Source organism: Peromyscus maniculatus, chromosome 8, assembly GCF_049852395.1.
Source record: "Peromyscus maniculatus bairdii isolate BWxNUB_F1_BW_parent chromosome 8, HU_Pman_BW_mat_3.1, whole genome shotgun sequence".
Classification (NCBI taxonomy): domain Eukaryota; kingdom Metazoa; phylum Chordata; class Mammalia; order Rodentia; family Cricetidae; genus Peromyscus; species Peromyscus maniculatus.
Genome location: NC_134859.1, coordinates 84,845,129 through 84,871,808, shown reverse-complemented (window position 1 = coordinate 84,871,808; position 26,680 = coordinate 84,845,129). Strand labels below are relative to the sequence as shown.

The 26,680-nt window shown below is 42.1% G+C and overlaps 1 protein-coding gene across 5 annotated transcripts in view; it reads left to right on the top strand.

Annotated features, from left to right (window-relative positions):
- The first annotated feature begins 10,063 nt into the window (after positions 1–10,063).
- Fbxo47 (F-box protein 47) overlaps positions 10,064–26,680 on the top strand; it is a 33,377-nt gene continuing 16,760 nt past the window's right edge. The window contains exons 1-5 of one of the 5 annotated variants that reach the window (XM_042282719.2): positions 10,064–10,347; positions 12,782–12,853; positions 13,589–13,796; positions 15,387–15,557; positions 22,087–22,163. In XM_042282719.2, the coding sequence (XP_042138653.1) occupies positions 13,613–13,796; positions 15,387–15,557; positions 22,087–22,163 (432 nt within the window). In that variant the 5' untranslated portion in view covers positions 10,064–10,347; positions 12,782–12,853; positions 13,589–13,612. Of the gene's footprint in view, positions 10,348–10,681; positions 10,837–11,351; positions 11,375–12,781; positions 12,854–13,588; positions 13,797–15,386; positions 15,558–22,086; positions 22,164–26,680 lie in introns of those variants that run through there. The other 4 variants (XM_042282718.2, XM_042282720.2, XM_076543286.1 and 1 more) reach the window with 4 other exon arrangements.

Here is a 26,680-nt window from a genome sequence, read left to right as displayed (position 1 = left end):
ATCCCAGCACTTGGGAGGCAGAGCCAGGCAGATCTCTGTGAGTTCGAGGCCAGCCTGGGCTACCAAGTGAGTTCCAGGAAAGGAGCAAAGCTACACAAAGAAACCCTGTCTTGAAAAACCAAAAATAAATAAATAAATAAAAATTTTCAATATTTATAACATGATATATGTTCATTTAGAACCTCCAGCTCGCTCCTGTACAGTCTGAGAAACACCATTTTTGTCTCTTCAAACCCTGCCCACTCAGAAAATCTCCAAAACAAAGGGAAGGCACCAAAAAGCCCAGTTCCCCTGCAGTTGCCAGTAGTCCATGTCCCTGCCTAAAGCATTCGGCTTTTGACCATACTCAGGCCCAAACCCAGCTTGTGGCAGACACAACGTCACCCCTTGCCTACAAGCTATATAATCTCCCTGCTTTAGTTTGGGAGCATGGCTTCTCCAGTCTTGATCTCTGTAACTGGAGAACCCATCCGGGAGTTCCTTTGTGCAAATAAACCTGTTCTTATACTTTTTTCAGTTCGGCTTGATCTGGCTTACTGCATCAACAGAGAAACCTATTATTGGGGGACAGACAACCTATTAATATAGAACATTTTTTCAAGTTTATTTGCCATTTGTGTATCTTCTTTAATGAGGTAGGTGTCTGTTCAAATCTTCTGTTATTTTTTTTTTCAATTGTACTGGTCATTTTATGAAGGGTTTTTTTGTTATTGTTTTTTTAATTTTTTATTTATTTATATTTCATGAATGAGTGCTCTGCTTGCCAGCAGAGGACATCAGATCCTATTATGGATGGTTGTGAGCCACCTTGTAGTTGTTGGTAATTGAACTCAGAACTTCTTGAAGAGCAGCCAGTGCTTTTAACCACTGAATCATCTTTTCAGTTCCTATTGCTGTTGTTTTATGTGTGTGTGCCCTAAATGTATATATGTTATATATACAAATGTGTGCTCTGTGCACACACATGTGGAAACCAGAGGTCAAGGTCAGATATCCTCTATTGCTTTCCACCTTATTTTCTAAGACAGAGTCTCTCAGAGAGCCTGGAACTCACCATTTGGGCTAGATTGGATGGCCAGCTAGCCCTCAGGATTTGCCTATCTCTGCCCATTGGCTCTGGGGTTTCATAGTACGTTGCTACTGTTTGAATTCCTGACCACTCCCTTAGCTACATGATCACACATGCACTGTTCAGTAGCCAGGCAAGATGTTTAGTCATTCCAGGGCTTTACATCCTACGTAATCCATGCACTGCATGGTCATGTAATTTGTGCTCAGCGTGATCACATGATCTATACACATGTGTGGCACAGCTATGTAAGCCCATATGTGCATGTGCCAGGGGATCCATAAAAAGCAGGTCACAGACTCCTCCCCCCTCTTCTTCTTCCTCTCTCTTCTTGCACAATCTCCATAGGCCTAAGCACATTGCCCTCTGTTCCTTCTCTTAATAAACTCATAGTGGATTTTGTTGTGTCTCGCGTGGCTTTTCTCGCACAGTAACAGAGCCACTTATTGAATAACACAGCGCTGCATCATAATAACTAACAGCCACAGCTGGCTTTTTACCTGGGTCCTGGGAGCCCAAACTCAGGTTCTCATGTTCACATAGCAAGTGTTTTACCTCTTCAGCCATCTCCCCAGACTCTTGGGGGTTTGTTTGTTTGCTTGTTTGGGAACAAGCTTATGTAGCCAAACTGGTCTTGAATTCATTATGTAACAGACTCTGGCCTTGAACTTCTAACAGGTATGCATCACCTTTCCCTGACAAATTGCTCGTTTTCTTCTTGTAAAAGGATTGTTTTGTTTGTTTGTTTGTTTGTTGTTTTAAGATAGGTCTTTTATTCATCCCACCCTGACTGTAAATTCACTACATAGTAAAGAATGATTTTTTTGTGTTTGCTTTGTTTTTTCAAGACAGGGTTTCTCTGTGGTTTGTTTTGTACCTATCCTGGATCTTGCTCTGTAGACCAGGCTGGCCTTGAACTCACAGAGATCCACCTGCCTCTGCCTGTTAAGAATGATTTTGCCCTCCTGACCCTCCTGCCTTCACCTTCCAAATGAGATTACACACAGGCACTGCCACACCCAGCTAGTTGATCCCTAAGGCTTTTTATTTTGTTTCATTTTGTTGTTTTTTGAGACATAGTCCTCTACACACCACACCCAGCTCCTGTTGTCCCTAAATTTTAAAATAAAACTCCTGCCTGGAGCAGTGGCACGTACCTGTAATCCCAATACTTTGGAGACAGAGAAGGGTTTACATAGTGAGTTCCAGGCCAGCTAAGGCTATATAATGAGACTCTGTCTCCAAGAACAAATGAATTAACCAACAAACAAAAACACATTCTTTCCAGAATTCCCACCGAAGTGTTAATATATAAGATGAATGAATGCATGCATAAATGAATGAGTGGACTTTCTGACCGGAGTTCTTGAATTCCCATTACCTCAAGATACAAACCCTATATTTTTCTAAAAAATGTGTGTTGGGAAGGGAGTTCTTTTGAAAGAAAGTCAGGAAAAGACCTTGGGAAAGCAGGCCACACCCAGTGCCCACTCATTGCTCTGCTCTTTGTCCCACTGCCCTGTGAATTCCCAGACAGCTGTCACTGACCCCCATATTTTAATACTCTCATTTCTTGCAATTTATGATGACATTCATTTAAAAATATTCCAAAATACTTTCCTACCCTTCCCTATCTCTTCCATTTGTGGTAATGCACAACAGAACATAGTTTAAATACTTTTCCTAGTAGATAAAACATTATGGGCTAAGCCGGGAACAAGTTTAGAAAATTCAGACATGAAGCATAGAAAAACATAAATCTCTCTTAATCTTTTGTTTTGTTTTGTTTTTCTGAGACAGGATTTCTCTATGAAATCCTGGCTGTCCTGGAACTCTCTCTGTAGACCAGGCTGGCTTTGAATTCACAGAGGTATTCCCCTCCCCCACTTCTGCCTCCAAGTACTGGGATTACCAGCACATTACAACTATAAAATAATATGTACAGTATTATACTGCATGGCATAATACTATACATATTATTTTATAGTGTTTTTTTTTAAATACCATTTTCCATCCAAATTTAATGTGCTCAAAATGGCTGAAAGCGTTGGGAAAGACATTTACATTCTTGGAATTTGGTGATCTCATCTGAAAAAATAGACTTTCTATCTAACCATAAAGCCATTTTTTTTTTCTTGGATTGGGTGCTCTGTCTGCATGTGCTTTCTGTCTTGCTTTTCAGACAACATGAAAACTTTCACCAAGTCTTTCTTGTGATTTCTTTTAGTAGTTTAGAATATTGTATAGGTACAATACTTTAAACAAAAGTAAATATATATATAAATATATAATAGCAAAAATAACCTTAAATTTGTATCAATATATGAAATTCCATACCAATGTGAAATACTTGAGACTAGTAGTTTTTTTCTTACCCTGGCCAATAATAAATGTGTAACCAACCCCCTTAAATGATGACAAATATTTATAACCCATCAAATCTGAATGACCAAAAACTATCTATCTTGAAAAAATTTGAGATAATGACCAAGTCCTGAGAAAACTACTTGTAACATTTGTCACCCAGTCTCAGGACTGTTTTCATGTAGAGGGATCAGCATACACATCATCTGTCCTGTAGTCTTGGCTTTTTTTTTTTTTTTGTCTTTTGGGTTTTTCGAGACAGGGTTTCTCTGTGTAGCTTTGCACCTTTCCTGGAACTCACTCTGTAGCCCAGGCTGGCCTCAAACTCATAGAGATCCACCTGCCTCTACCTCCCAAGTGCTGGAATTAAAGGCATGCGCCACCACCACCCAGCTCTGTAGTCTTGGCTTTTTCCCTCGTGTCTGTAACCAAGATCTTTAGGAGGTCCCTATGGTGATATTTTATTTGTACTAAAATGTGATTTTATTTGTATGTTAATAAATAAAGTTGCCTGGGGGTCAGAGCTAATAGCAAGCCATAGCAGAAGCTGGGCGGTGGTGGTGCATGCCTTTAATCCCAGCACTTAGGAGGCAGAGCTAGGCAGATCTCTGTATTCAAGGATACAGCCAGCATGGAGACACAGGCCTTTAATCTCAGTACCAACCATAGAAGACCTGGAGGTCTGTATAGATGGACAGTGACGAGGAGGTCATGTGGTTGGGTTTACAACCAATGAGAAGGCAGAACAGAAAGTCTATATAAAGACAGATACACAGGAAGTAGGTCTCTTGGCTGAAGAGGACAGCAGCAGCAGTGAAGGGTAAGGTTTTTAGCTCTTGGCTCTGACCTCCTGGGCTTTCATCTTTGCATTGGCTCTGTTGTGTTTCTTCTTTCTTTCCTTCCTTCTTTCCTTCTTTCTTTCTTTCTTTTTTTTTTTTTTTTTTTTTGAGACGGGGTTTCTCTGTGTTGTTTTGGTGCCTTTCCTGGAACTCACTTTGTAGACCAGGCTGGCCTTGAACTCACAGAGATCCTCCTGCCTCTGCCTCCCGAGTGCTGGGATTAAAGGCATGCACCACCATGGCCCGGCAGTTCTGTGTTTCTTATTTAACAAGACGGTTACATCTACAGGTCCTCTCTGCCCCCAGTCAAATCTGATCTTTATTAATTTTGAAGGAAACCATATATTTTCTCCCCTGTGGAAACACAAGCATAATTTTCCCAAGCATAATATATCTTATGAATTTTATTCTGAATCCAACACATCTTAAAGTATACAGGCTAGTTTAATTCAGCAGTTTCTTGGGCAGTGTCAGGACAGGAAAGGGTCAATGAAGCATGAGCCTAACTGGTCAGATATCAAGGTAATAACCTGAAAGATCAGAGAAGCTGAGGAGAAACAGCCACCAATGACTTCTTACCTCTTCAGATCCTCCCGCCACAAAAGCCCAAGATCCTGTCTCTGCCTGGCCTTATCACTTTCTCTCCCTGCCTCCCGAGTGCTGGGATTAAAGGCATGAGCCACCACCACCCAGCCTCTATGGTTAGCTAGTCCTCTATGGTTAACTAGTTAAGCTAACTCTGTCCTCTGATCTCCAGGCAAGCTCTATTTGTCAGAACACAAACAAAATATCACACAAGTTAAGGTGGGAGAGTAGCAGCAGCAAGGATCTTGGTGGAGGGAGGTGTTATCATAAGGTGAAGACTTTGGCCTAGGCAGAGGGGAGAGTGGCTGCATAGGCAGAACAGCAGCTGGTGGCCACAGGGTGCTGAGTGATTAGATGGGGACTTGAGTGGCTACTGGAGTCAGGGAAAGAATTTGCAATAGTCACCAAGAATTCAGAATGGGGCTTTTTGGAGCCTTTCCTTTGTTTGGAAACTCTCTGAGTGGGCAGGGTATGGGGGGAGAGAGAGAGAGAGAGAGAGAGAGAGAGGGAGAGAGAGAGAGAGAGAGAGAGAGGGAGAGGGAGAGGGAGAGGGAGAGGGAGAGGGAGAGGGAGAGGGAGAGGGAGAGGGAGAGGGAGAGGGAGAGGGAGAGGGAGAGGGAGAGAGAAATGGTCCAGGACTATGCAGGGGTGAGCTGGAGGCTCCAACCCAACAGGTTCATCAAGCTAGACTTAGTTGGTATCTGTACTTTGGTCTGTCATGGGTTTTAAAAATATTTCTTTAAATGCAAAATAGAGATAGAAAGTAAGACGCTGACATTTAAAAAAAAAAAAAAGCTTTTCGGTTAACTGCTGAGCTAGGGACCCCTCTTCCAGAAGCAGTAGCCTTAAAGGATATTCTAGGGTGTCAAAATATGGAGTTGGAAGAGAGAGCTTCCCAAATGGAGACCTTGGCTTGAACAGTACACCAGGGAGACAGCCAGGAATCCAGTTTAGAGGAAAATAGGAAGAGTCTGGGGAAAAAAGGCAGAAGACCTCAAATGCAGCCACTCAGAGGCAGACCTTGGAGATCAAGCTGTATTTAATTAGAGACAGTCAGGAAACACTGAGCCAGAAGGCATGGGAATAATACAACCTATTATTCTATACCTATAATTTTCATTAAAATCTTTATTAATAAACTTAATAAATGAACAAATATTTGAAATTGGCTATTTCAGACCCCATCAGCTATTTTTTTTTTCATTTTTTGATTGTTGTTTGGTTTTGTTAGTAAAAAAAGCAAGGGCCTTACACATGCTAGGTGAGTACTGTATCATGAGCTACCTCAGCCTTTGTTTGTTTTGTTTTTCAAGACAGGGTTTCTCTGGGTAGTCCTGGCTGTCCTGGAACTTGATATGTAGACCAACCTGGCCTCAGATTCACAGAGATCCACCTGCTTCTGCCTCTCAAGTACTGAGATTAAAGGCAGGTGCCACCACCTGGCTACATCAGCCTTTTATCCCTTTTCTTTTCTTTCTTTTTCTTTTTTTTACTTTGAGACAGAGTCTTACCAACTTTCTTAGACTGGCCTTGACCTCCCCCTGTATCTTCTAGAGAGGCCTTGAACTTGATCCATTCTTCAGTTGATGGGCATCTAGGTTGTTTCTAGGTTCTGACTATTACGAATAATACTGCTATAAACATAGTTGAGCATGTATCCTTGTGGTATGATTGAGCATTTCTTGGGTATATCCAAGAGTGGTATGGCTGGGTCTTGAGTTAGATTGATTTCCAATTTTCTGAGAAACTGCCATACTGAACTTGAGATCTTCCTGCTTCTGCCTCCCATGTACATGGAATGACAGACTTGAACCCATGCCTTCCTTCAGGTAATATTTCATCTGCTATTTATGAATATCAAAATTAAACTACAGGGGCTGGAGAAATGGTTCAGTGGTTAAGGGCACTGGCTGTTCTTCCAGAGGTCCTGAGTTCAATTTCCAGCAACCACATGGTGGCTCACAACCATCTGTAATGATATCTGGTGCTCTCTTATGGGGTACAGGCAGAACACTGTATACATAATAAATAAACCTTAAAAAAAAAACTAAGCTAGCCAGGCAGTGGTGGCACATGCCTTTAATCCCAGCACTCGGGAGGCAGAGGCAGGTGCATCTCTGTGAGTTCAAGGCCAGCCTGATCTACAGAGTGAGTCCCAGGACAGGCTCCAAAGCTACACAGAGAAACCCTTTCTAGAAAAAGCCAAAATAAATAAATAAATAAATAAATAAATAAATAAATAAATAAATAAATAAAATAAAAACCCGGAGCCTGATATTGGGGTAAATTCTGAAAGATCAGAGAGACAAAGGAACAAGCCACAGCTACTTCTCACCTTGCCAACTCCACAAATCCTCTGACTGAAATCCTCTGAGTCCTCACCCAAAAAGCTCCAGCCCAAAAAGACTCTAGCTGAAAGGGCTGCTTCTGTGGAACAGCCTTTAGTTCCTGTATCCTCCTGCCTTATATACCTTTCTCTGCCCAGCCATCACTTCCTGTCTCAACCTTCCTAGTGCTGTGATTCAAGGTGTGTGACTTCCAAATACTGGGATTAAAGGTGTGAGTCCCCACTGCCTGCCTTCTGTGTTTAATCTAGTGGCTTGTTCTGTTCTCTGATCTCCAGGCAAATTTTATTAGAGTACACAATATATCACCACAAGTTCCCATAGCACTTTGGATAAAATCTGAATCTTTACCATTCATGATCTTTATATTTACTGTGTACTCCTATCAGACAAGAGAAAAATAATTGGCTTCAAAATAATGCAAAGTCAGAATTGACAAATGGAGTTGGCAAGATGACTAGCTGGTAATGCACTTGCTGCCAAGGTTGATGACCTGTGTTTCATCCCAAGAACCCACATGATAGAAAAAGAGAAGCAGGCCCAGGGCATGGTGGCACATGCCCTTGATCCCAGCACTCAGGAGGCAGAGGCAGGTGGATTTCTGTGAGTTTGAAGCCAGCCTGGTCTACAGAGCAAGTCCCAGGACATACAGAGCTGTTACACAGATGTCTTAGGATTTCTATTGCTGTGAAGAGACACCATGACCATGGCAACTCTTATAAAGGAATATATTTAATTAGGGTGACTCACTTACAATTCAGAGGTTCAGTCCATTATCATCATGGTGGGACATGGTGGCATGCAGGCAGACATGGTGCTGGACAGATGGCTGCTACATGTTGATATGCAGGCAACAGGAAGTACACTGAGACACTGGGTGGTATCTTGAGCACATATGAGATCTTAAAGCCTGCCTCCTCCAAGACCACACCTACTCCAACAAGGCCACACCTACTCCAACAAGGCCACACCTCCTAATAGTGTCACTCCCTTTGGGTTTATGAGGGCCAGTTACATTCAACCTACCACAACAGAGAAATCCTGCCTGGAGGAAGGCAGGTGGGGAGGGAGGGAAGAGAGAGAGAGAGAGAGAGAGAGAGAGAGAGAGAGAGAGAGAGAGAGAGAGAGAGAGAGAGAGAGAGAGAGAGAGAAAGTCAATAAAAAAAGTCATGGATAAATGTTTGTACTAATGATATGACAGCATGTCGAATCAACCCAGATTTGTTTGTGGCACAGTCTCATGTAGCCCAGACTGGTCTTGAATTTACTAAGTAGCCAAAGATGGCCTTGAACTTTTGATTCTCCTGTCTCCTCCTCCTCAGTGCTGGGATTTCAGATGTGTACTGCCACTACACCCAACTTTAATCCTGAATTTTAAGTCACAGTTTGGTGTGTGTGTGCACATATGTGCATATTTTGTTTATACATTAAAAACTTTTGTTGGCTTTAACATGAAGCTGATCCCTCCCAAATAGGAGAATCTTTTCAATAGTTCTATCTTCCTTCAGCCTGTCTCCTAACTGGTGCCTTCTCCATTAAATTCTCAAATTAAATATCACCCTCCTCAAAGAGACCTTTATAGTCCAGTCCATCTACACTAGCTCCTCCTCCAACACAGGTCAGGCTCTGTTTTCTTATTTCCTCCGTAACCCGTGGGTGCCATTTGTAGCTACTTTGTTGGGTACTGTGATAGCTTTTAATAAACTCCCTTGAGCAGGAAACACATGTATCATTTTCTAAGGCCTCCAGGACAGCTGTCCCACCGTGGGCTTCCACGGACACTGAATCAGTGCCCACATGTGACGCATGCCTATAAATCCCAGTACTCTAAATGGCTAGTCAGAGGTTCAGGCTAGCGCTGTCAAAAAAAGAAGGGAGGGAGGGAGGGAGGGAAGGAGGGAAGGAGAGAAGGAGGAAAGGAAGGAAGGAAGGAAGGAAGGAAGGAAGGAAGGAAGGAAGGAAGGAAGGAAGGAAGGAAGGAAGGAAGGAAGGGAAAGAGAGAGAGAGAGAGAGAGAGAGAGAGAGAGAGAGAGAGAGAGAGAGAGAGAGAAAGCCATAGGATCTGTAACTGAGAACTTAACATTGGGGGGTCGGGGTCAGGGAGGTTGAAACAGGCCCTCAGGTAGCCCAGGCTGGGCCAGTCCTCTTGTTTCCATCTTCTCTGTGTAGGGATTATGCAGATGTGCCATCACACCTGGCATCCAACAACGTTTGGAAAAAGCTGGTTAACTTGAGAGCAGAGGGAATCGAAAAACTGCCTAAAACCGAGTATAAAGAACAAAATAGGGGCCGGGCGGCGGTGGTGCAAATCTTGGGAGGCAGAGGCAGGGGGATCTCTGTGAGTTCGAGGCCAGCCTGGTCTCAGAGCGAGTTCCAGGACAGCCAGAGCTACACAGAGAAACCCAGTGTGGGAAGAGAGAGAGAGAGAGAGAGAGCACTACGTGGAGCGGTAGGCACGTGACTCTCCCCCAAATCTTCTTTCACACCTTCACGCCGCCCTGACCACAATGGTCCACAGCTTGGTGTTTAACGTGCCGGCGTCCAGCGCCTCCCTCTGAACACGGCTCCAGAGGGGGCGGGCACGGCGGGAGCCTCCTCGCCAAGGGGCGTGGCCTCCTGGGGGTGTGTCCCGGGAAGGGGCGGAGCCTTCATGAGGGGAAGGCAGAGGAGCCGGGGCTTCTGGCGCTCCGCGAGGGGGCGGAGCCTCCTCCCGCGGGGGCTCCTGGGAGGGCTCCGAGTATCGTGAGGCGAGAGGGCCGAGGAGCCGCGGCTGCCTGCCCTTCCTGAGGGGGGGCTGAGGAGCCGCCTCCCGCGGGGGCTCCTGGGAGGACCCGTGAGGGGCGGGCCGAGGCGCCGGGGCCGCCTGCCATTCATGAGGGGGCGGAGCCTCCTCCCGCGGGGGCTCCTGGGAGAATTCGAAACTCGACCTGAGGCGCGGGGGGCGCCCGAGAGCCGAGGACGCCGCTCCGGAGCGGGGCGGAGCGGAGCGGAGCCGGCGGCTGCCCTCGTCTCTGGCGGGAAAAGCCTGAGGCGATTTCCTCCCTTTTTTAAGTGTTGTGGAGTCTGAGGATGGGAGGTCGAGACGACTAAGTCCCACTGCCCTGTGACACTGTAGCCGGGGAACTGTCGAAGTCTGTGGTAAAAGGTGTCTTCTCCCCCCGCCCCGCCCCGGTCCCGTCTTGTGGAAGCAAAGCCGCGGTGCCCGGCGCCTCCGGCGTGGTTTCCGTGTCGCCCCGTTTCTTCCCGGGGCCCCCCGGGACCCCATCTGTAGGGACGTCCAGGGCTGGCGTCGGGACGTTACGCCGCGTCCCGCTGCTTTGCCGGTGTCTTCTCCCCTCCTCCGGAAGGGGATGGCGGGGCAGGGACGGACGGCGTCCAGGCCCTGGACCCTCCCACCGCGGTGGCGGGGGACGCGCTGGTCCCGTCCCCCAGCTCGCTCGGAGGCTGAGGGGGGCCGGAGGTCCCCGAGTTCGACGCCCGCGGCCCCTAAGGGAAACCCTAGCTCACTGTCATGTGGGTTTGGGAGCGGAGAGGGAACCGGGAAAGGTTTGGTGGGCAGCGTTAGCATCTTCAGAAAAGCCTGCCCTCCGCCCCCTCGAAACTAGGTCCGGGGGAGGAAAATGCGAGATTGAAGGTTTGGGGTTTTTTTTGTTTTGTTTTTCGAGAAAGTATTTCTCTGTGTAGCCCTGGCTGCCCTGAGACTCACTGTGTAGACCAGGCTGGCCTCGAACTCGGAGATCTGCCTGCCTCTGCCTCCTGAGTGCTGGGATTAAAGATGTGTGCCACCACTGCCTTGTTGAGACTTAAGTTTTGAAGTCACTAAGTTATTTTTAGTCCTTCAGAGATTTAAATTAAAATTTATATATACACGTATGTCTACACCCTTAGTGGATGATAAAGACCCCTGGAAGGAAGTGGTCAATGAGTGTTTGAAGGGTCCACAAACCCCACCCTAGCCTTCTACTAGGGTAGAAGTTCCTGGAAGAAGAGGCACAAATCAGAAACTAGGTCAAATTTATATTTTACTATAGTGAAAATACTTTAAAATTCTGTTAAAAGTTAACAATTAATCTGGGCAGTGGTGGAGCACAGGTCTTTCATCCCAGCACTCAGGAAGCAGAGGCAGGCAGATCGCTGTTTGAGGCTGGTCTGGTCTACAGAGTAAAATCGAGGTAAGCTGGGGCTACCTAGAGAAACTCTGTCTCGGAAAAGCAAAATAAACCAAAAAAGTTAAATTTAAAAACAGCTTTGTTGATTAATTCAGTCAGAATTTTTCCCCTTGGAATTTCATGAAGATGCTAAAATACATATTCTTGTAGAAAAACATGTATTGGCATATAATTAAATTGTAATAAGATTACAATATAGTATGAATACTTACCTTTAAAAAAATAAATACATAAATTATTAAATTTTCATTTTCACAATAACATAAACACCAAATGCAATCTTTCATTTAGCTATATTTTATAAACATTGGACATACTGTGTGACTTTAGTTATTATTTCTATAATTACTAATTTAAAATTTCACTGAATGTGAAGCAAAATATAGTTATAGTCCTTTTGTTGTTCTGTTTTTTTGAGACAAGGTTTCTCTTCGAAGCTCTGGCTGGCTCTGTAGACCAGGCTGGCCTCAAACTCAGAGATACTCCTCTGCCTCTGCCTCCCAAGTGCTGGGATTAAAAGAGTGTGCAACCACTGCCCGATTTGCTGTTCTAGTCTTAATGGAAATTCAGATAATGTTTTTAACTGAGAAGTGAAGTTCTTTGTCATGTTTTCAAGTGTGTAACTAATTTTGACTTGATGTAAACTGAGATTTAACATTACAAGATAGTAAGTATGGGTGTGGTTCTTAGTTCTTTTTCTATAGAAGGGAGAAACTATATTTTGCTCAATATGGTGACTCTTTGACGGAATGTCTCAGTTGTTGTTCCAGGCTCCTTCAGAGAACTTAAGTTGGAGTTATACACATATTTACCAAACAATTTTCTAACTAGAACAATGGAATGACACAAAAGCACTGTATGATGTTTACTTTGCCTTTAAAGTGTTATTGTTTTGTGTAAGCAAATAATCAGTGATTTTAATACCATATTTAACAAATTCCCTTTAAGAAAGGACTGTAAAATAAAATTGCATATGCCTTTCCTAAGACTTATTTGTAACTGTTACTAACAAAAACTGGAAAGGAGGGAAATGTTTTATTCACCTCCTATGTAACCTTATAACTTTAAGCAAGATGCAGTAGTAACATACCTTTTATCCCAGTACTGGGAAGACTGAAGCAGGAATATATCAAGTTTGAGACCAGCCACAGCGATAAACTCTATTCCCAAATCTCCTTAAAAAATAATTGATTTGAGCCGGGCGGTGGCACTCACCTTTAATCCCAGCACTCAGGAGGCAGAGACAGGTGGATCTCTGTGAGGTCAAGGCCAGCCTGATCTACTCAGAGGGTTACAGGACAGCCAGTGCTAAGAGAGAAAGAGACCCTCTCTGAAAAAAAATAATAAATGAAATATTCTGATGATAGATGTTGCATTATAGGACTTTGTTTGTTGTTTTAATTTTGTAAGGCTGAGATTAAACCCAGGGGCTGAAACACTCGGTGATTACTCTGTCAGTGAGCTGCACTCCATCCCTCATAGGTATTGAGTATATTTTATGCTGTAATGTATTTTGTGTCAGTTTTTTTTCTCTTTCCTCCCCCACCATGTTCCTTCATAGTTATCAATATTCATATTGGACAGTGAATTCAGGTTGCAAAAGGATTTATTTTATATTAGTCTATAAGTCTGCCCACAAGTTAAACTATATTAAATCTTTTACCACTTTGCTATTTTGCTTTTTTCTTTTCTTAGAATATGTTTCAGCCAACTACATGTTTCATTTCTTTCTTTTTTTGTTTGTTTTTCACACAGGGTTTCAACAACCCTGCCTGGCCTTGAACTTGTGATCCTTTAGCTTTCACCTCTGGAATTACAAACATGTGCCCCCATGTTTGTAAAAAAAATGCTTATTTTCTTACTAAAAGTCTTATTCTACCTAAAAATAGATAGGATGCTAAAAGGTGTTAAGGATTTAACAAGTTTTTCAAATAATGCTGAGATGGATAAGTAGACTCCTGATGGGTGTACCATAATTACACATCATAGTAAATATTTTGTAATGTGGAAAGACAGGTGTTGCCCATCAAAGTGTGCACCTTAGGCTGGGACTGTACCTCACTTGGTGGAGTGTCTATCTGGCATGCCTGAGGCTCAGGGTTTGATCAGCAACACAAGAAGGAAGAAGAACAGAAAGTGTGACTCCTAACTTAAAAAGAAACAACTTCATTGCCTTAATTTTTTTCTTTGTGTCTTGTGCTTTATTTTTCTAACCAGGATAAATCCATGGGATAAGAAAAGATGGCGTCCAGAGTAAATACCAGTTTCACTTTGATACCCAACCAGAAATGTAAACAACGTACTAACCATCAACCCAGCTATTTTTGCAACACCCCAGATTTAGATCCTCAATTCTTATCTACGCTTGGAAATTTTAAGGTCTTACCATTGGAAATATTCCACATAATTTTAAGATATTTGTCAGGTGAGGTTTGGGGGATAGAAGTATGTTATTTAAGATATTAGAATATTATAATTTTCCCCAAGTATTAGTTTGTTCTCTTTATTCAGCTATGTTAGTGCCATTCAGGAATGTTGATAACATTCATAAAGAGTTTATTTTCACTGGGTGGTGGTGGCACACGCCTTTAATCCCAGCACTCGGGAGGCAGAGCCAGGTGGATCTCTGTGAGTTTGAGGCCAGCCTGGGCTACCAAGTGAGCTCCAGGAAAGGCGCAAAGCTACACAGAGAAACCCTGTCTCAAAAAAACAAAAAAACAAAAAAAAAAAAAGAGTTTATTTTCTTTCTTTTTTTTTTAAAAAAAATAATTTATTTAACTTTATTTTTTGTGCATTGAGAGTGTCAGGTCCCCTGGAATTGGAGTTATAGACAGTTGTGAGCTGCCATGTGGGTGCTGGGAATTGAACCCAGGTTCTCTGGAAGAGCAGCCAGTGCTCTTAACCTCTGAGCCATTTCTCCAGCCCGAGTTTATTTTCTGAGGGTCCACCAACCACTTCTCTGTGTTTTAGCTAAGATTGAGTGTAAAGTTCCATTCTTGCTCCCTCTTCTCTGTCTCTTTTTCCAACAGAAAAGTTTACTTATGAGACTATAAAAGTCAGCTGGCTTGGCATTACCATGAAGACTGCCCACAATAATGTTCAAATTTTGTAAAGAAATTGTAGGCAGGATACAGCACGCACCTATAATTTCAGCACCAAGGATGCTAAGGCAAGATCACAAATATCAGGCCAGCCTGGGCTACATAACAAGATCCTGTCAAAAAAAACAAAAACAAACAAAGAAAAACTTTACTGGGCATGGTGGTATATGCCTTAAATCCCAGCACTTGCGAGGCAAAAGCAAGAGTATCTCTTTGACTGCCAGGCCATCCTGGTCTACATAGCAAGCTTCAGAACAGACAAGACTGCATAGAGTGATCCAGCCTCAAAAAAAAAAAAAAAAAATCAACAGCCAGCAGGTAGTGCACACACCTTTAAATGAAGCACTTAAAGGCAGAGGCAAGCCTGGTATACAGAGTGAGTTCCAGGGCTACACAGAGAGACCCTGTTTCAAGAAAAGACAACAAAACAACAACAAAATCCACCAAAACCCAGAACAACTACTACCACCTCTAAAGTATCTGAATAGTAATAATATGGTAGCTTGATTGTTATTTCCCACCATGTTTCTATTGAGAACTAGATTTAAGACAGAATTAAGATCTTTTTAAGCACTAGGTTTGTTTATTTTTGTTTTTTTGAAACAGGCTTTCACTCATAGCCCAGGCTGTCCTAGAACTTACTCTATAACACCTGGTTATTTGCCTCCCTCAGCCTCCCAAGTGCTGAACCTACAGCTGTGAGTCAACACATCTGACACTAGGTTTAATTTGTAAGTTAATAAACTGTACTAATGGTGATGATTTTATATTTAAGTCATTTGTATTATTAGTGAGTTAACATAAGCTAATAGAGTATACTATCAGTGGTTATAATCATGTGTACCCATATTTTATGTAAGTTTATTTCTTTTTTTGTTTTGGTCTTGTTTTAAATTTACTTATTTTTTTGATAGTGAAGGATATTGGCATGTTAAGCATGGTATCCAAAACAGTCAGCCAGCACATAATTAATTATATCTCAACCTCATCCGGAAGTAGAAGACTTTTAATACAGAACTTTCATAACCTTGATCTGTCTGGCACAAAAGAAGAGACTCGTCTACTAGATCACTACAGAGCTCTAGGTAATTTATGAAATGCAAACTGCAACAAGAAATACCCTACCTATATTTTGTTATAATTCTGTAAGGCTAGTGACTTGTAGATATTTCCTGGAGATTTTCTTTTTCTTTTCTTTTTTTTCTTTTTTGAGACAGGGTTTCTCTGTGTAGCTTTGTGCCTTTCCTGGAACTCCCTTTGGAGACCAGGCTGGCCTTGAACTCACAGAGATCCGCCTGCCTCTGCCTCCCGGAGTGCTGGGATTAAAGGCGTGCACCAACCAACCAACCAACCACCCACCCACCCACCCACCCTCCAACCCACCACCACCACCACCACCACCACCACCACCACCACCACCACCACCACCACCACCACCACCACCACCGCTCGGCTGAGATTTTCTTTTTTCTATGGTATTTTTATTTTCAATGCTCGGCTGAGATTTTCTTTTTTTCTATGGTATTTTTATTTTCAATGTCAAGATCTTAACAGTAGTCCTACATACTTTAAAGATGAAAGCTGAACACAGTGGCTCACGCTTGCAGTCCTAGCATTTGAAAACCAAAACCAGAGAATCATAATTTGAGCCCAGCCTGTACCTCATAGTGAGTTCCTGAGTTCTAGGTCAGCCTGGACAAAGGTGTGACTCTGCACCAAAAAACTTTATAGGACTGAGGATGTGGCTTAGTTGGGCCAGTGCTTGCCCAGCATTCATGAATCCCTGGGTTTCATCCCTAGCACCAAATGAACTGGGTGTTTGTGGCACTTGCCTGTAATCTCAGTACTCAAGAAGTGGAAGCAAGAGGATCAGAAGTTCAAGTTCATAGTGAGTTTATAGTTACCTTCATGAAACCTCTTCCTGGGTAGAAGGGGCAGATACTTATATACCTTTCTTAACCAGCCATCACTTCCTGGGATTGAAGGTGTGTGTGTGTGTGTGTGTGTGTGTGTGTGTGTGTGTGTGTGTGTGTGTGTGTGTGTGTGTGTGTGTGTATGCGCGCGCGCGCGCGCTTCCCAGTACTGGGATTAAAGGTGTGTCTGTTTCTCTCCTAGACTGAATTAATCTCATGTAGTTCAATGTAGCTTTGAACTCACAGAGATCCAGACAGATCCCTGCCTCCCGAGGGCTAGGATTAAAGGTGTGTGCCATCACTGCCTGGCTTTTATGTTTAATCTATTGGCTGGCTCTGTCCTCTGATCCTCAGGCAAGCTTTATTTGATGTTCCAGTCTTAGATGGTCTTTTAATAAAAAACTCAGACCAGTATCAGGGTAAAAGCTGAAAGATCAGAGAAGCAGAACAGCCAGCCACTAGTTCTTACCTCCACAAAATCCTCAGTCTAAAGAGAGTGAGTTCCTGTTTCCTCATGCCTTATATACCTTTCTCTGCCCTGCCATATTACTTGCTGGGATTAAACTCACAGTGTGCTTCCCTAGCAAAGGCATGAGATCTCAATTGCTGGGATTAAAGGTGTGTACCACCACCTGACCTCTATGTTTAATCTAGTGGCTGGCTTTGTCCTCTGATCATCAGGCAAGTTTATTAGGATACAAAATATATCACCACAATTTGATACACAATATATCACCACAAGTGGTGGCTCATGACTTTGATCCTAATACTTGGGAGACAGAGGCAGGTGGATCTCTGAGTTTGAGGCCAGCCTGGTCTACAGAGTGAGTTCCAGGACAGCCAGGGCTACACAGAGAAACCCTGTCTCGAAAAACAAAACAAAACCAAAAAAAAAGTATAAATTTAGACACATTACTGGAAAATCATTATTCTCTTATCAAAATCTGTGATCTTCTTTTTTAAGTACTCTACATATTTACTAATAAGTCATTATATTATACTGTAATTAAATTCACCTTATCAAAGGAAATACTATATCATTTTACTTCTCTTGATATGAAATAATTTGTATCTTTTACTCCATTCATTGATTTCATTTTCCCTAGAGTGCTGAAATAAAATTCTAATTTCAGTTTGACTAATGAAACCAATTTAACTATGAAACTAAAATATAATTAACCAAAACATGGCAATAAAACCAAATATCAGGATGTTATTGGGATTTAAATAAAGATATGATAGTAAGTTGAGTGAATCTTGTCTTTTAGAAACACAAGAATGCCTAGCTTTAAAAAAAGAGGAGTAATATGTAAATTCCTCAATAACGGCCTGTGGTTTAGGCCTGTAGTAACAGTTACTTGGGGGGCTAAAGCAAGAGGACTGTGAATTCAAGGTCTGCCTGTACTATGGAGTTCAAAGCCAACATGAGCCATTTAGAGAGACTCAATGGCAGAGCATGCCCTAGCATGCATGAAGTGAGGACCTAAATTCAGTCTACAATGCACAAAAAAAGAAAAAGAAAGGAGAGAAGAAAAGAAGGAAAGAAAATAGTCTGGGGCTGGAGAGATGGTTCAGAGGTTTAGAGCACTAGCTGTTCTGGGTGACCTGGGTTCAGTTCCCAGCACCCACATGGCAGCTCACAACTGTCTGTAACTCCAGTTCCAGGGGATCCAGCACCCTCTTCTGACTGCCTCAGGTATATATATACACACACACATGCAGGGAAAACATATAGACAAATAAATAAGTCTTTTTTTTTTTTTTTAAATGAAGACGGTGTTGTTGGTTTCAGTGTTTTTAAGTAGATTTGATAAATCCTGGAACGAATGAGGCAAGTATTAGATGATTGTCTTTTGGGTTCAGTCCAAAGGAATTTTTATTTTCCTGATCAAATCTTAGCTGCTTAAGCAAACCCAATGACATTGTCTGGGAATTGAATTCAGTGGTAGAGTACTTGCCTACCTACTGGCCCAAGCTTATTAATCACAACACTGTGGAAGTGAAGGCCATAGAATGAGAAATTCAAGGCCAGTTTCAGCTACATAGTATGAGACCAGCCTTGGCTACCTGAGATGGTCTCAAACAAATAAATAAAAAAGGCCCTAGGTTCCATCTTCAGCACCACATTAAAAACAAAAAACAATAATTATATGGGTAATTCAGTTAAAAATATATAAAGGTTGATCTTAACACCTAATCTTCAAAAAATGTCTGATTAATATATTAGCTTTAATTTTCCATTCAGTTTTTTGTAGATACATGCTTTGTGATTGGTTCATTTGGTAAATGTTTGACACACTCAACATTTTCCCATGCTTTCCTTCCTATCTGATCTGTTCCTGTTTTTAGATATTAAAATAACATTTTTCAGAATCTTAACTTTGAAGATTATAAATTTAATTTGCATTTCATACTGAACAGAACAGATGGCCAGTGTAGAAAGAATACTGCATCTGACATTATTTTCCTGGGAGAACTTAAAAGAAATTGGTCTCTGAAAAAGAGTACCTGTGTTTAGAAAAAAAAGTCAGCTAAACAGGAGGGTTTTATGGTAAACTGCAACCCTTAAAAATAGGAGATTTCGGCCGGGCGTTGGTGGCGCACGCTTTTAATCCCAGCACTCGGGAGGCAGAGCCAGGCGGATCTCTGTGAGTTTGAGGCCAGCCTGGGCTACCAAGTGAGCTCTAGGAAAGGCGCAAAGCTACACAGAGAAACCCTGTCTCGAAAAACCAAAAAAAAAAAAAAAAAAATAGGAGATTTCCAGTAAAAAAGGCAATTCTAGCTTGCAGTCCCAGCTATGATATAACATGAGACACAATGCCAAAACATGAAAGGAAAAGAACTCAGACTAAAGCCAAACTCTGAAAATAACTTCCTATAAGAAAAATAAGGAGGGTTTATGTTTAAAATTCAATTCTGGTCATGTGTTACCCAAACATAGCAACTTCTAAAAATAAGCTTGATTCCTATAGATCTTTAGGGTTATATAATCATTTTATTATGTAAAGAGTAAATGTAGAGAAGTGGTGATTATATTATATAAAGAGTAAAAACTGGAGAAAGTGGTGATATTCAAGTGTATCTTTCCCTACCACACACACCATTTTTAGTGAATGCCATTTGTCCTTACAGGAATGTTAACAATGTATTGCCATTTTAGGAAAGCAGAATACTTAGGGGAAATAAATCATACACTTCCTCCAGTATAGTTCAAATAACATCTTACTGAGAAATTGGAAGGTTGTTTTTTTTCCCAATGTCATGACACAGAATCCTACACTTTAACATACACGCTCTGTAAACTATCTTAGAGGAGAGATAGTTCAGTGGCTAGGAGTGAGTACTTGCTGTCTTGCAGAGGACTAGGGGGTTTGGTTTCCAGAACCTACATGGTGGTTCACAACTGTCTATAACTCTAGTTCCAGGTGATCCAATGCCCTGTGCACATAACACATGCTGGTGAAACATTCATACACATAAAAGTTAAATAAAGCCAAGTGTGGTGGTGCATACCTTTAATCCCAGCACTCAGATGCAAAGGCAGGCAAATCTCTATGAGTTCAAGGCTAACCTGATCTACATAGCTAGTTCCAGGAGACAAGGTTACATAGAGAAACTCTCTCAAAAAAAAAAAAAAGAAAAAAGAAAAAAAAAAAAAGAAAAGAAAAGAAAAAATAGTGTAAGTCTTTTGCTATAGGATGTCTTTCTGTATGCTGTGAATATGTGTTTCTCCCATTGGCTAATAAAGCTGTTTTGGCCTGTGACAAGCAAGTTTACAGCCAGGTAAATTATTGCTAAAGAGATAGAGAGAGAAGGATGGAGACAGGAAAGACATGGTCCAGCCACTAAGGAAGGAAGATGTGAAAGTACCAGTAAGCCATGGATCCACGTGGCAAGCCATAGATAAATAGAAATGGGTTGAATTAAGTTTAAAGAGCTAGTTAATATAAGCTGGAGCCATAGGCCATACAATTGATAATTAATATAAGCCTCTGAATGATTATTTTATAAGACACTGGGACCTCAGGGCCAGGCAGGACACAGGAAAACTTCCAGCTACAGTCTTTGGAGAGAGACAGATATTTAATCCAATATGTGAGCAAATTTATAAATATATATATATATATATATAATTTATGTGAGCAGAACTGACTTCTAACCTCTGAAATTTTAAATACTTAATGACATTTTTAAAAAAAAAAATTTTTTTTTTTGAGACAGAGTCCCTATATAGCCCTAGCTGGCCTGGAACTCAGTATGTAGACCAGGCTGTCCTCAAACACAGAGATCCACCTGCCCTTGCCTCCCAAGTCAAGATCCTTTGATTCTGGGATCAAAGGCATGCATCACTACTCCTGGATGACTTTTTCTTTTCATTATTATTTTGTGTGTGTATGGGTGTTTCTGCCAGAATATGTGGCTGTGTACCACATGCATGAAGTGCTCTTAGAGACCTAAAGAGGGCATCATATCCACTGGAACTGGAGTTACAATTTGTGAGCTGCCATGTGGGTGCTAAGGATTGAATCCTGGTCCTCTGGAAAAATAGCCAGTACTCTTAACCACTGAGCCATCACTCCAGTCCCATGACTTTAAATTTTTATTTTTTTATTATTTTTCCCCCTCTTTTGGTTTTTCAAAACAGAGTTTTTCTGTGTAGCCTTGGCTGTCCTGAAACTAGCTCTATAGACTAGGCTGGCCTTGAACTCAGAGATCTGTTTGCCTCTGCCTCTCTCCCAAGTACTGGGATTAAAGGTGTGTGTCACCACCACCCAGCTAAAAATTTTTTATTTGGATAAAAAAGTACAAAATCTCCCTATTCTTCCTATATTTTACACAATTTTTATAATGTTTTCCTTTGTTGGTATAAGGTTAATCCCAAGAGATACTAGAATATATTTCCTGCAGAATAAAGTTTGCCTAGTATATCTTTTTGCCTTATTATTGTATCTTTTTAAATCAAATAGTCTGATATGTGGCTTATATTATCTATATCACAAGTTTTTGGCTCTTGCCAAAGCTAGATGGACATCAACACCACTTAGTGATTGTCATGCACTATATTACTTTTAATTCTTCCTCCAAAATATTTGTGTAAAAACTAGATCATAGTCCACAGTGATATAGCATACTTAATTTTAAGGGAATATTGTATTATGCTGTTGTGGAATATTACTTTAACTATGTAAAAATGTGTTGCATTTGTTTATGCTGCATTTGTTTAAATGTGTAAAGATATATTGCTGTTTCACCTTGCCTGCCTAAGGCACCTGATTGGTCTAATAAAAATCTGAATAGCCAATAGCCAGGCAGTAGAGGGATAGGTGGGGCTAACAGGCAGAGAAAATAATAGGAGGAATCTAAAGGTGAGTGAGGGGAGAGAGAGAACACAGGCAGAAAGAGAGGGAGATGCCCAGGGCCAGCCCAGCAGCTACCAGCCAGACATGGAAGACGCAGGAAAGTAGGACATACAGAATAAAAGAAAGGTAAAATCCCCGAGGCAAAATGTAGATGAAAAGAAACGAGTTAAAATAGGTTATAAGAGCTAGTGGGACAAGCATAAGATAAGGTCAAGCGTTCATAACTAATAATGTCTCCATGTCATGATTTTGCGGCTGGTGGTCCAAGAACGCCTGCTATGCTATGCTGCTGATAAGTTTATTTAATTTCATTGTCATTTTATGTCTCTTTCCTTTCTCAGGTCTACTGTTTAAAAGATGCACCTTGCTGCTTCCCACCAAGGACAGACTAAAGTACATTCACAAGATCCTCTCAGAAGTAAGATCATATGCCAGAATTAGTTCATGTTCTTGATTCCCAGTGAAGATAATTTATCACTAATGTCATATAGTCTTCATAAGCCTATCTTTTAAATTTTCTATATGTATGAATGTTTTGCCTGTATGTATGCATATGCATCATGTGTGTGCCTGGTGCCCATGGAAGCCAAAAGAAGGCATCATATCCCCTGACACTGGATCTACAGGCAATTGTGAGTCGATACTGGGAGTCAGACATGGATCCTCTGCAAGAAAAGCAAGTATCTCTCCAGCCCCAAATTTATCTTTTAAAAACAGGATTGATTTTTATTTTTTTTAACTATGTGTATGTGTGTGTTTCTGTTTATGGGTACCCATGGAAGACAAAAAAAGAGATTAGATTTATAATTTAAAGCTTATCATCATTATATGCATTTAGGAAAAACATATGAAGAGATGGCTCAGTGGTTAAGAGTGCATAATATTCTTGCAGAGGACCCAGCTTTGATTCCCAGTACCTTAGTGGTGTTACAGGTGTAACTCCACCTGTAGGTGATCAAACACCTTTGGTCTCTGCAGGCACCCACACATACCTGCATACATACAGATCATTCAAAATAATATATATTCAAAAATAAAGCTGGGCAGTGGTGGCACACGTCTTGGGAGGCAGAGGCAGGTGGATCTCTGAGTTCCAGGCCAGCCTGGTCTACAAAGCAAGTTCCAGGACAGCCAGGACTACACAGAGAAACCCTGTCTCAAAAAACCAAAATAAATAAATTACAATATATTTTATACCATACAAGAATAATAAGGCAGTTAGTAGTTTTTTGTAATATTTATTTTTATTTGTGGCAGGGCATGTATACCATGGTGCACACCTCTTTTTCCTTTTTTTGAAGGGTTTTTTGTTTGTTTGTTTGTTTTTTGTTTTTTGAGACAGGATTTCTCTGTGTAGCAGTTCTGGCTGTCCTGGACCTTGCTTTGCAGACCAGGCTGGCCTCGAACTCACAGAGATCCTCCTGCCTCTGCCTCCAGAGTGCTGGGATTAAAGTCATGAGCCACCACCACCCGGTTGGCAGTCCTCTTTTTCACATGGGTACCAGGATTGAATTCAGTCCTCACGTTTGTGACACAAGCACTTTAGCTGCTGAGCCATTGCTCTCACAGCTGCCAAAGTTGTTTAAAACTTAGAGGCTGGGTGGTGGTGGTGTATGCCAGAGTCAGGTGGGTCTCTGAGAGTGAGTTCGAGGCCAGCCTGGTCTATAGAGCAAATTCTAGGACAGCTACGGCTGCACAGAGAAACCCTGTCTCAAAAACAAGCAACAACATAAAAGTGGTGACTTAGGGGCTGGGGCTGCAGCTCAGTTGATAGATTGTCTGCTTATGATTTGTTCCCTAGCACCTCTTAAACTCAGCACAGGGGCACAGGCCTGTAATCCAAGCACTAGGGAAACTGAGGCAGAAGCATCAGAAATTCAAGGTCATGCTCCTCAGCTACATAGTGAGTTCCAGATCATCTTGAGATAGGTGGCCCTGCCTCAAAAAAGCAAAAACAAAAAGCTGGATGTGGTGGCACAGACCTGCAGTCCCAGCAATCAGGAGGCAGAGGCTGAGGATCAGGAAATCAAGGTCATCTCTGCTGTATAACCAGTTCAAGACCTTGTCTCAAAAATAAAACAAACGGGCGGTGGTGGCACAAGCCTTTAATCCCAGCACTTGGGAGGCAGAGGCAGGCAGATCTCTGTGAGTTCGAGGCCAGCCTGGTCTCCAAAGAGAGTTCCAGGAAAGGTGCAAAGCTACACAGAGAAACCCTGTCTCAAAAAAAAAAAACAGGCCGGGCGGTGGTGGCGCACGCCTTTAATCCCAGCACTCGGGAGGCAGAGGCAGGCGGATCTCTGTGAGTTCGAGGCCAGCCTGGGCTACCAAGTGAGTCCCAGGAAAGGCGCAAAGCTACACAGAGAAACCCTGTCTCGAAAAACCCAAAAAAAAAAAAAAAAAAAACAAAACAAAAAAACAAACCAAACAAAAAAAATAAATAAAACAAAGCAGTCCTTATGAGCCACCATGGAGTTGGCTGAGGAGTCAGAACGGTGCAGCTTTTCCTCATCTGTCTTTCTCCCACAGCCTCAGCAAGCTTTTTTGGATCCCATGGGCTCCTACCTTTTTTTTTCTCTAAAGCTGGCTCCCCTCCATTTGGTTGTCTGCATGTGGCAGACCTTTGTGCCAGCTTAAATGGCATGGCCTCTCTTCTTTTTCTCCTCCATTCTCCTCCTCAGCTGCTGAGATTTATAGCTTGCCTGCCCTGGGTGGTTTTCCTTTAAACGCTAATGAGATTCAAAAGAAAAAAAAAACAAAAAACTAATGATTTAGGTATTTTATTAAAATGAAATAATTTCTAAGTGTTTAACTCTTTTTATGTAAGTATACTAAACAATAAAGATTTGCAATATTTATTTTGTTTTGCTGTGCTGGAGATGAAACTTGGGCCTCTTTTATGCTATTTAACTATAACTGAGTTATACCCTTAGGCTGAAATTGTATGTGTGCTGAAATTGTATGTGTATATAACTATAACTGAGTTATACCCTTAGGCTGAAATTGTATGTGTATATAACTATAATTGAGTTATACCCTTAGGCTGAAATTGTATGTGTGCTGAAATTGTATGTGTGTACACGTGCGTGCGTGCATGCGTGCGTGCGAGTGTGTACCTGTATGTGCATATCATGGCTACAAGCTGATGTCAGAAAACTTCTCTACATTTTTGTTGTTGTTACTGAGACTGGCCTCAAACACAGAGATCCACCTGCCTCTGCCTCCCAAGTGCTAGGATTAAAGGTGTGTGCCACCAAACCTGGCCCTCCACTATGAATGTTTTGCCTGAGTGTATATATGTGTACTGTGCACATGCCTGCTGAGTGCAGGAGTCAGAAGAAGGCATAGGTTCCCCTGGAACTGGAGCTTGTGGATGGTTGAGTCATCGTGTGGGGTCTGGGATCTTAACCCAGGGCCCTCTACAAGAGCAGCAGGTACTCTAACCTGCTGAGCCATCCCTCCAGCCTCTCCACTTTATGTTTCTTTATTGTTTTGGGAGGGGAGTTTTTCTTTTTTTCTTTGGTTTTTGGTTTTTAGTTTGGCTATTTGATTTCTGAGACAGGGTCTATTTATGTAGTCTTAGGGAATCTGGAACTCTATATAGACCAGGCAAGCCTCAAACTCATGGAGGTCAGGCTGTCTCTGCATCTTGAGTGCTGGGATTAAAGGTGTGTGCAACCACACTTGACTTCACTTTATGTTTTAGAGACATAAGGAGCTCCAGCTTGCTGTTTCAGCTAGTCTGGCAGACCTGAGAGCCCTGGAGATCTACCTGTCCCTCTCCAGAGTCATCCCCAGCACTGCAGTTACAGACTCACCTTACCACACTCAGCTGTTTTTACATGCATGTTGGGGATTCTGCCTGCCTCTGCCTCACAAGAGCTAGGATCAAAGGTGTGCCCACCACGCTCAACACTAATTTTTTATTAATAATTTTTTATTTTATTTATTTATTTTTTATTTTATTTTATTTTTGGTTTTTCGAGATGGGGTTTCTCTGTGTAGCTTTGCACCTTTCCTGGAACTTGCTTTGGAGACCAGGCCGGCCTCAAACTCACAGAAATCTGTCTGCCTCTGCCTCCCGAGTGCTGGGATTAAAGGCGTGCGCCACCACTGCCTGGCTAGTAATTTTTTAAATTAAAATATAATAATGCCATTCCTCCCTTTTTTTCTCCTAACCCTTCATATATACCCCCTTCTTTATCTCAAATTCATGCCTTCTTGTTTCTCTGTTACATACACACACACACACACACACACACACACACACACACACACATACATACACACACACACACACACACACACACACACACTCCTAAATATATAAAGACAGCCTGCTCAGTTCATATACTGATATTTGTATAGACATTGTTTCAGGGCTGACTACTTGTTATTGGATAACCAGTTTGGCGGCTCTTCGCTGGGGAAGACTCTCTCTCCTGCTCTCAGCATTCCTTAGTTGCCCTTTTTGTCTAGGTTTGGGGCCCCAAGAGATTTCCCCCTTCCATGTCAACATGTCTATTAGTGTCTTCCTTGTTCAGGTCTCATTTATGCAGCCATGCTGATGATTTCATGACTTCATGGGTGTAGTTTCCCTAGTATTTCTAGGAAACACACTCTCACAGCAGACTTCCTGTTCCCCTGACTGTCACAGTCTTTCCATCCCTTCTCCCTACATGATCTCTTGTGTTGGAGATGTATCAGGTGGGGCTGGGCACCACAGAATCTCTTGTTCCTCTGCATTTTGATCTGTTGAGGTTTTCTGCAATGGTCTCTGTTGCAGAGTTTCTTTAATGAGAGCTAGACCCTGTCTCAAGATGTCTGTCTCCAGTAGCCAGGCATAGTAGTGCATGCCTTTAATCTCAGCAGAGGGAGGTAGAAGCAGGTGGATCTTTGAGTTCAAGGCCAGCCTGGACAGCCAGAGCTACAAAGAGA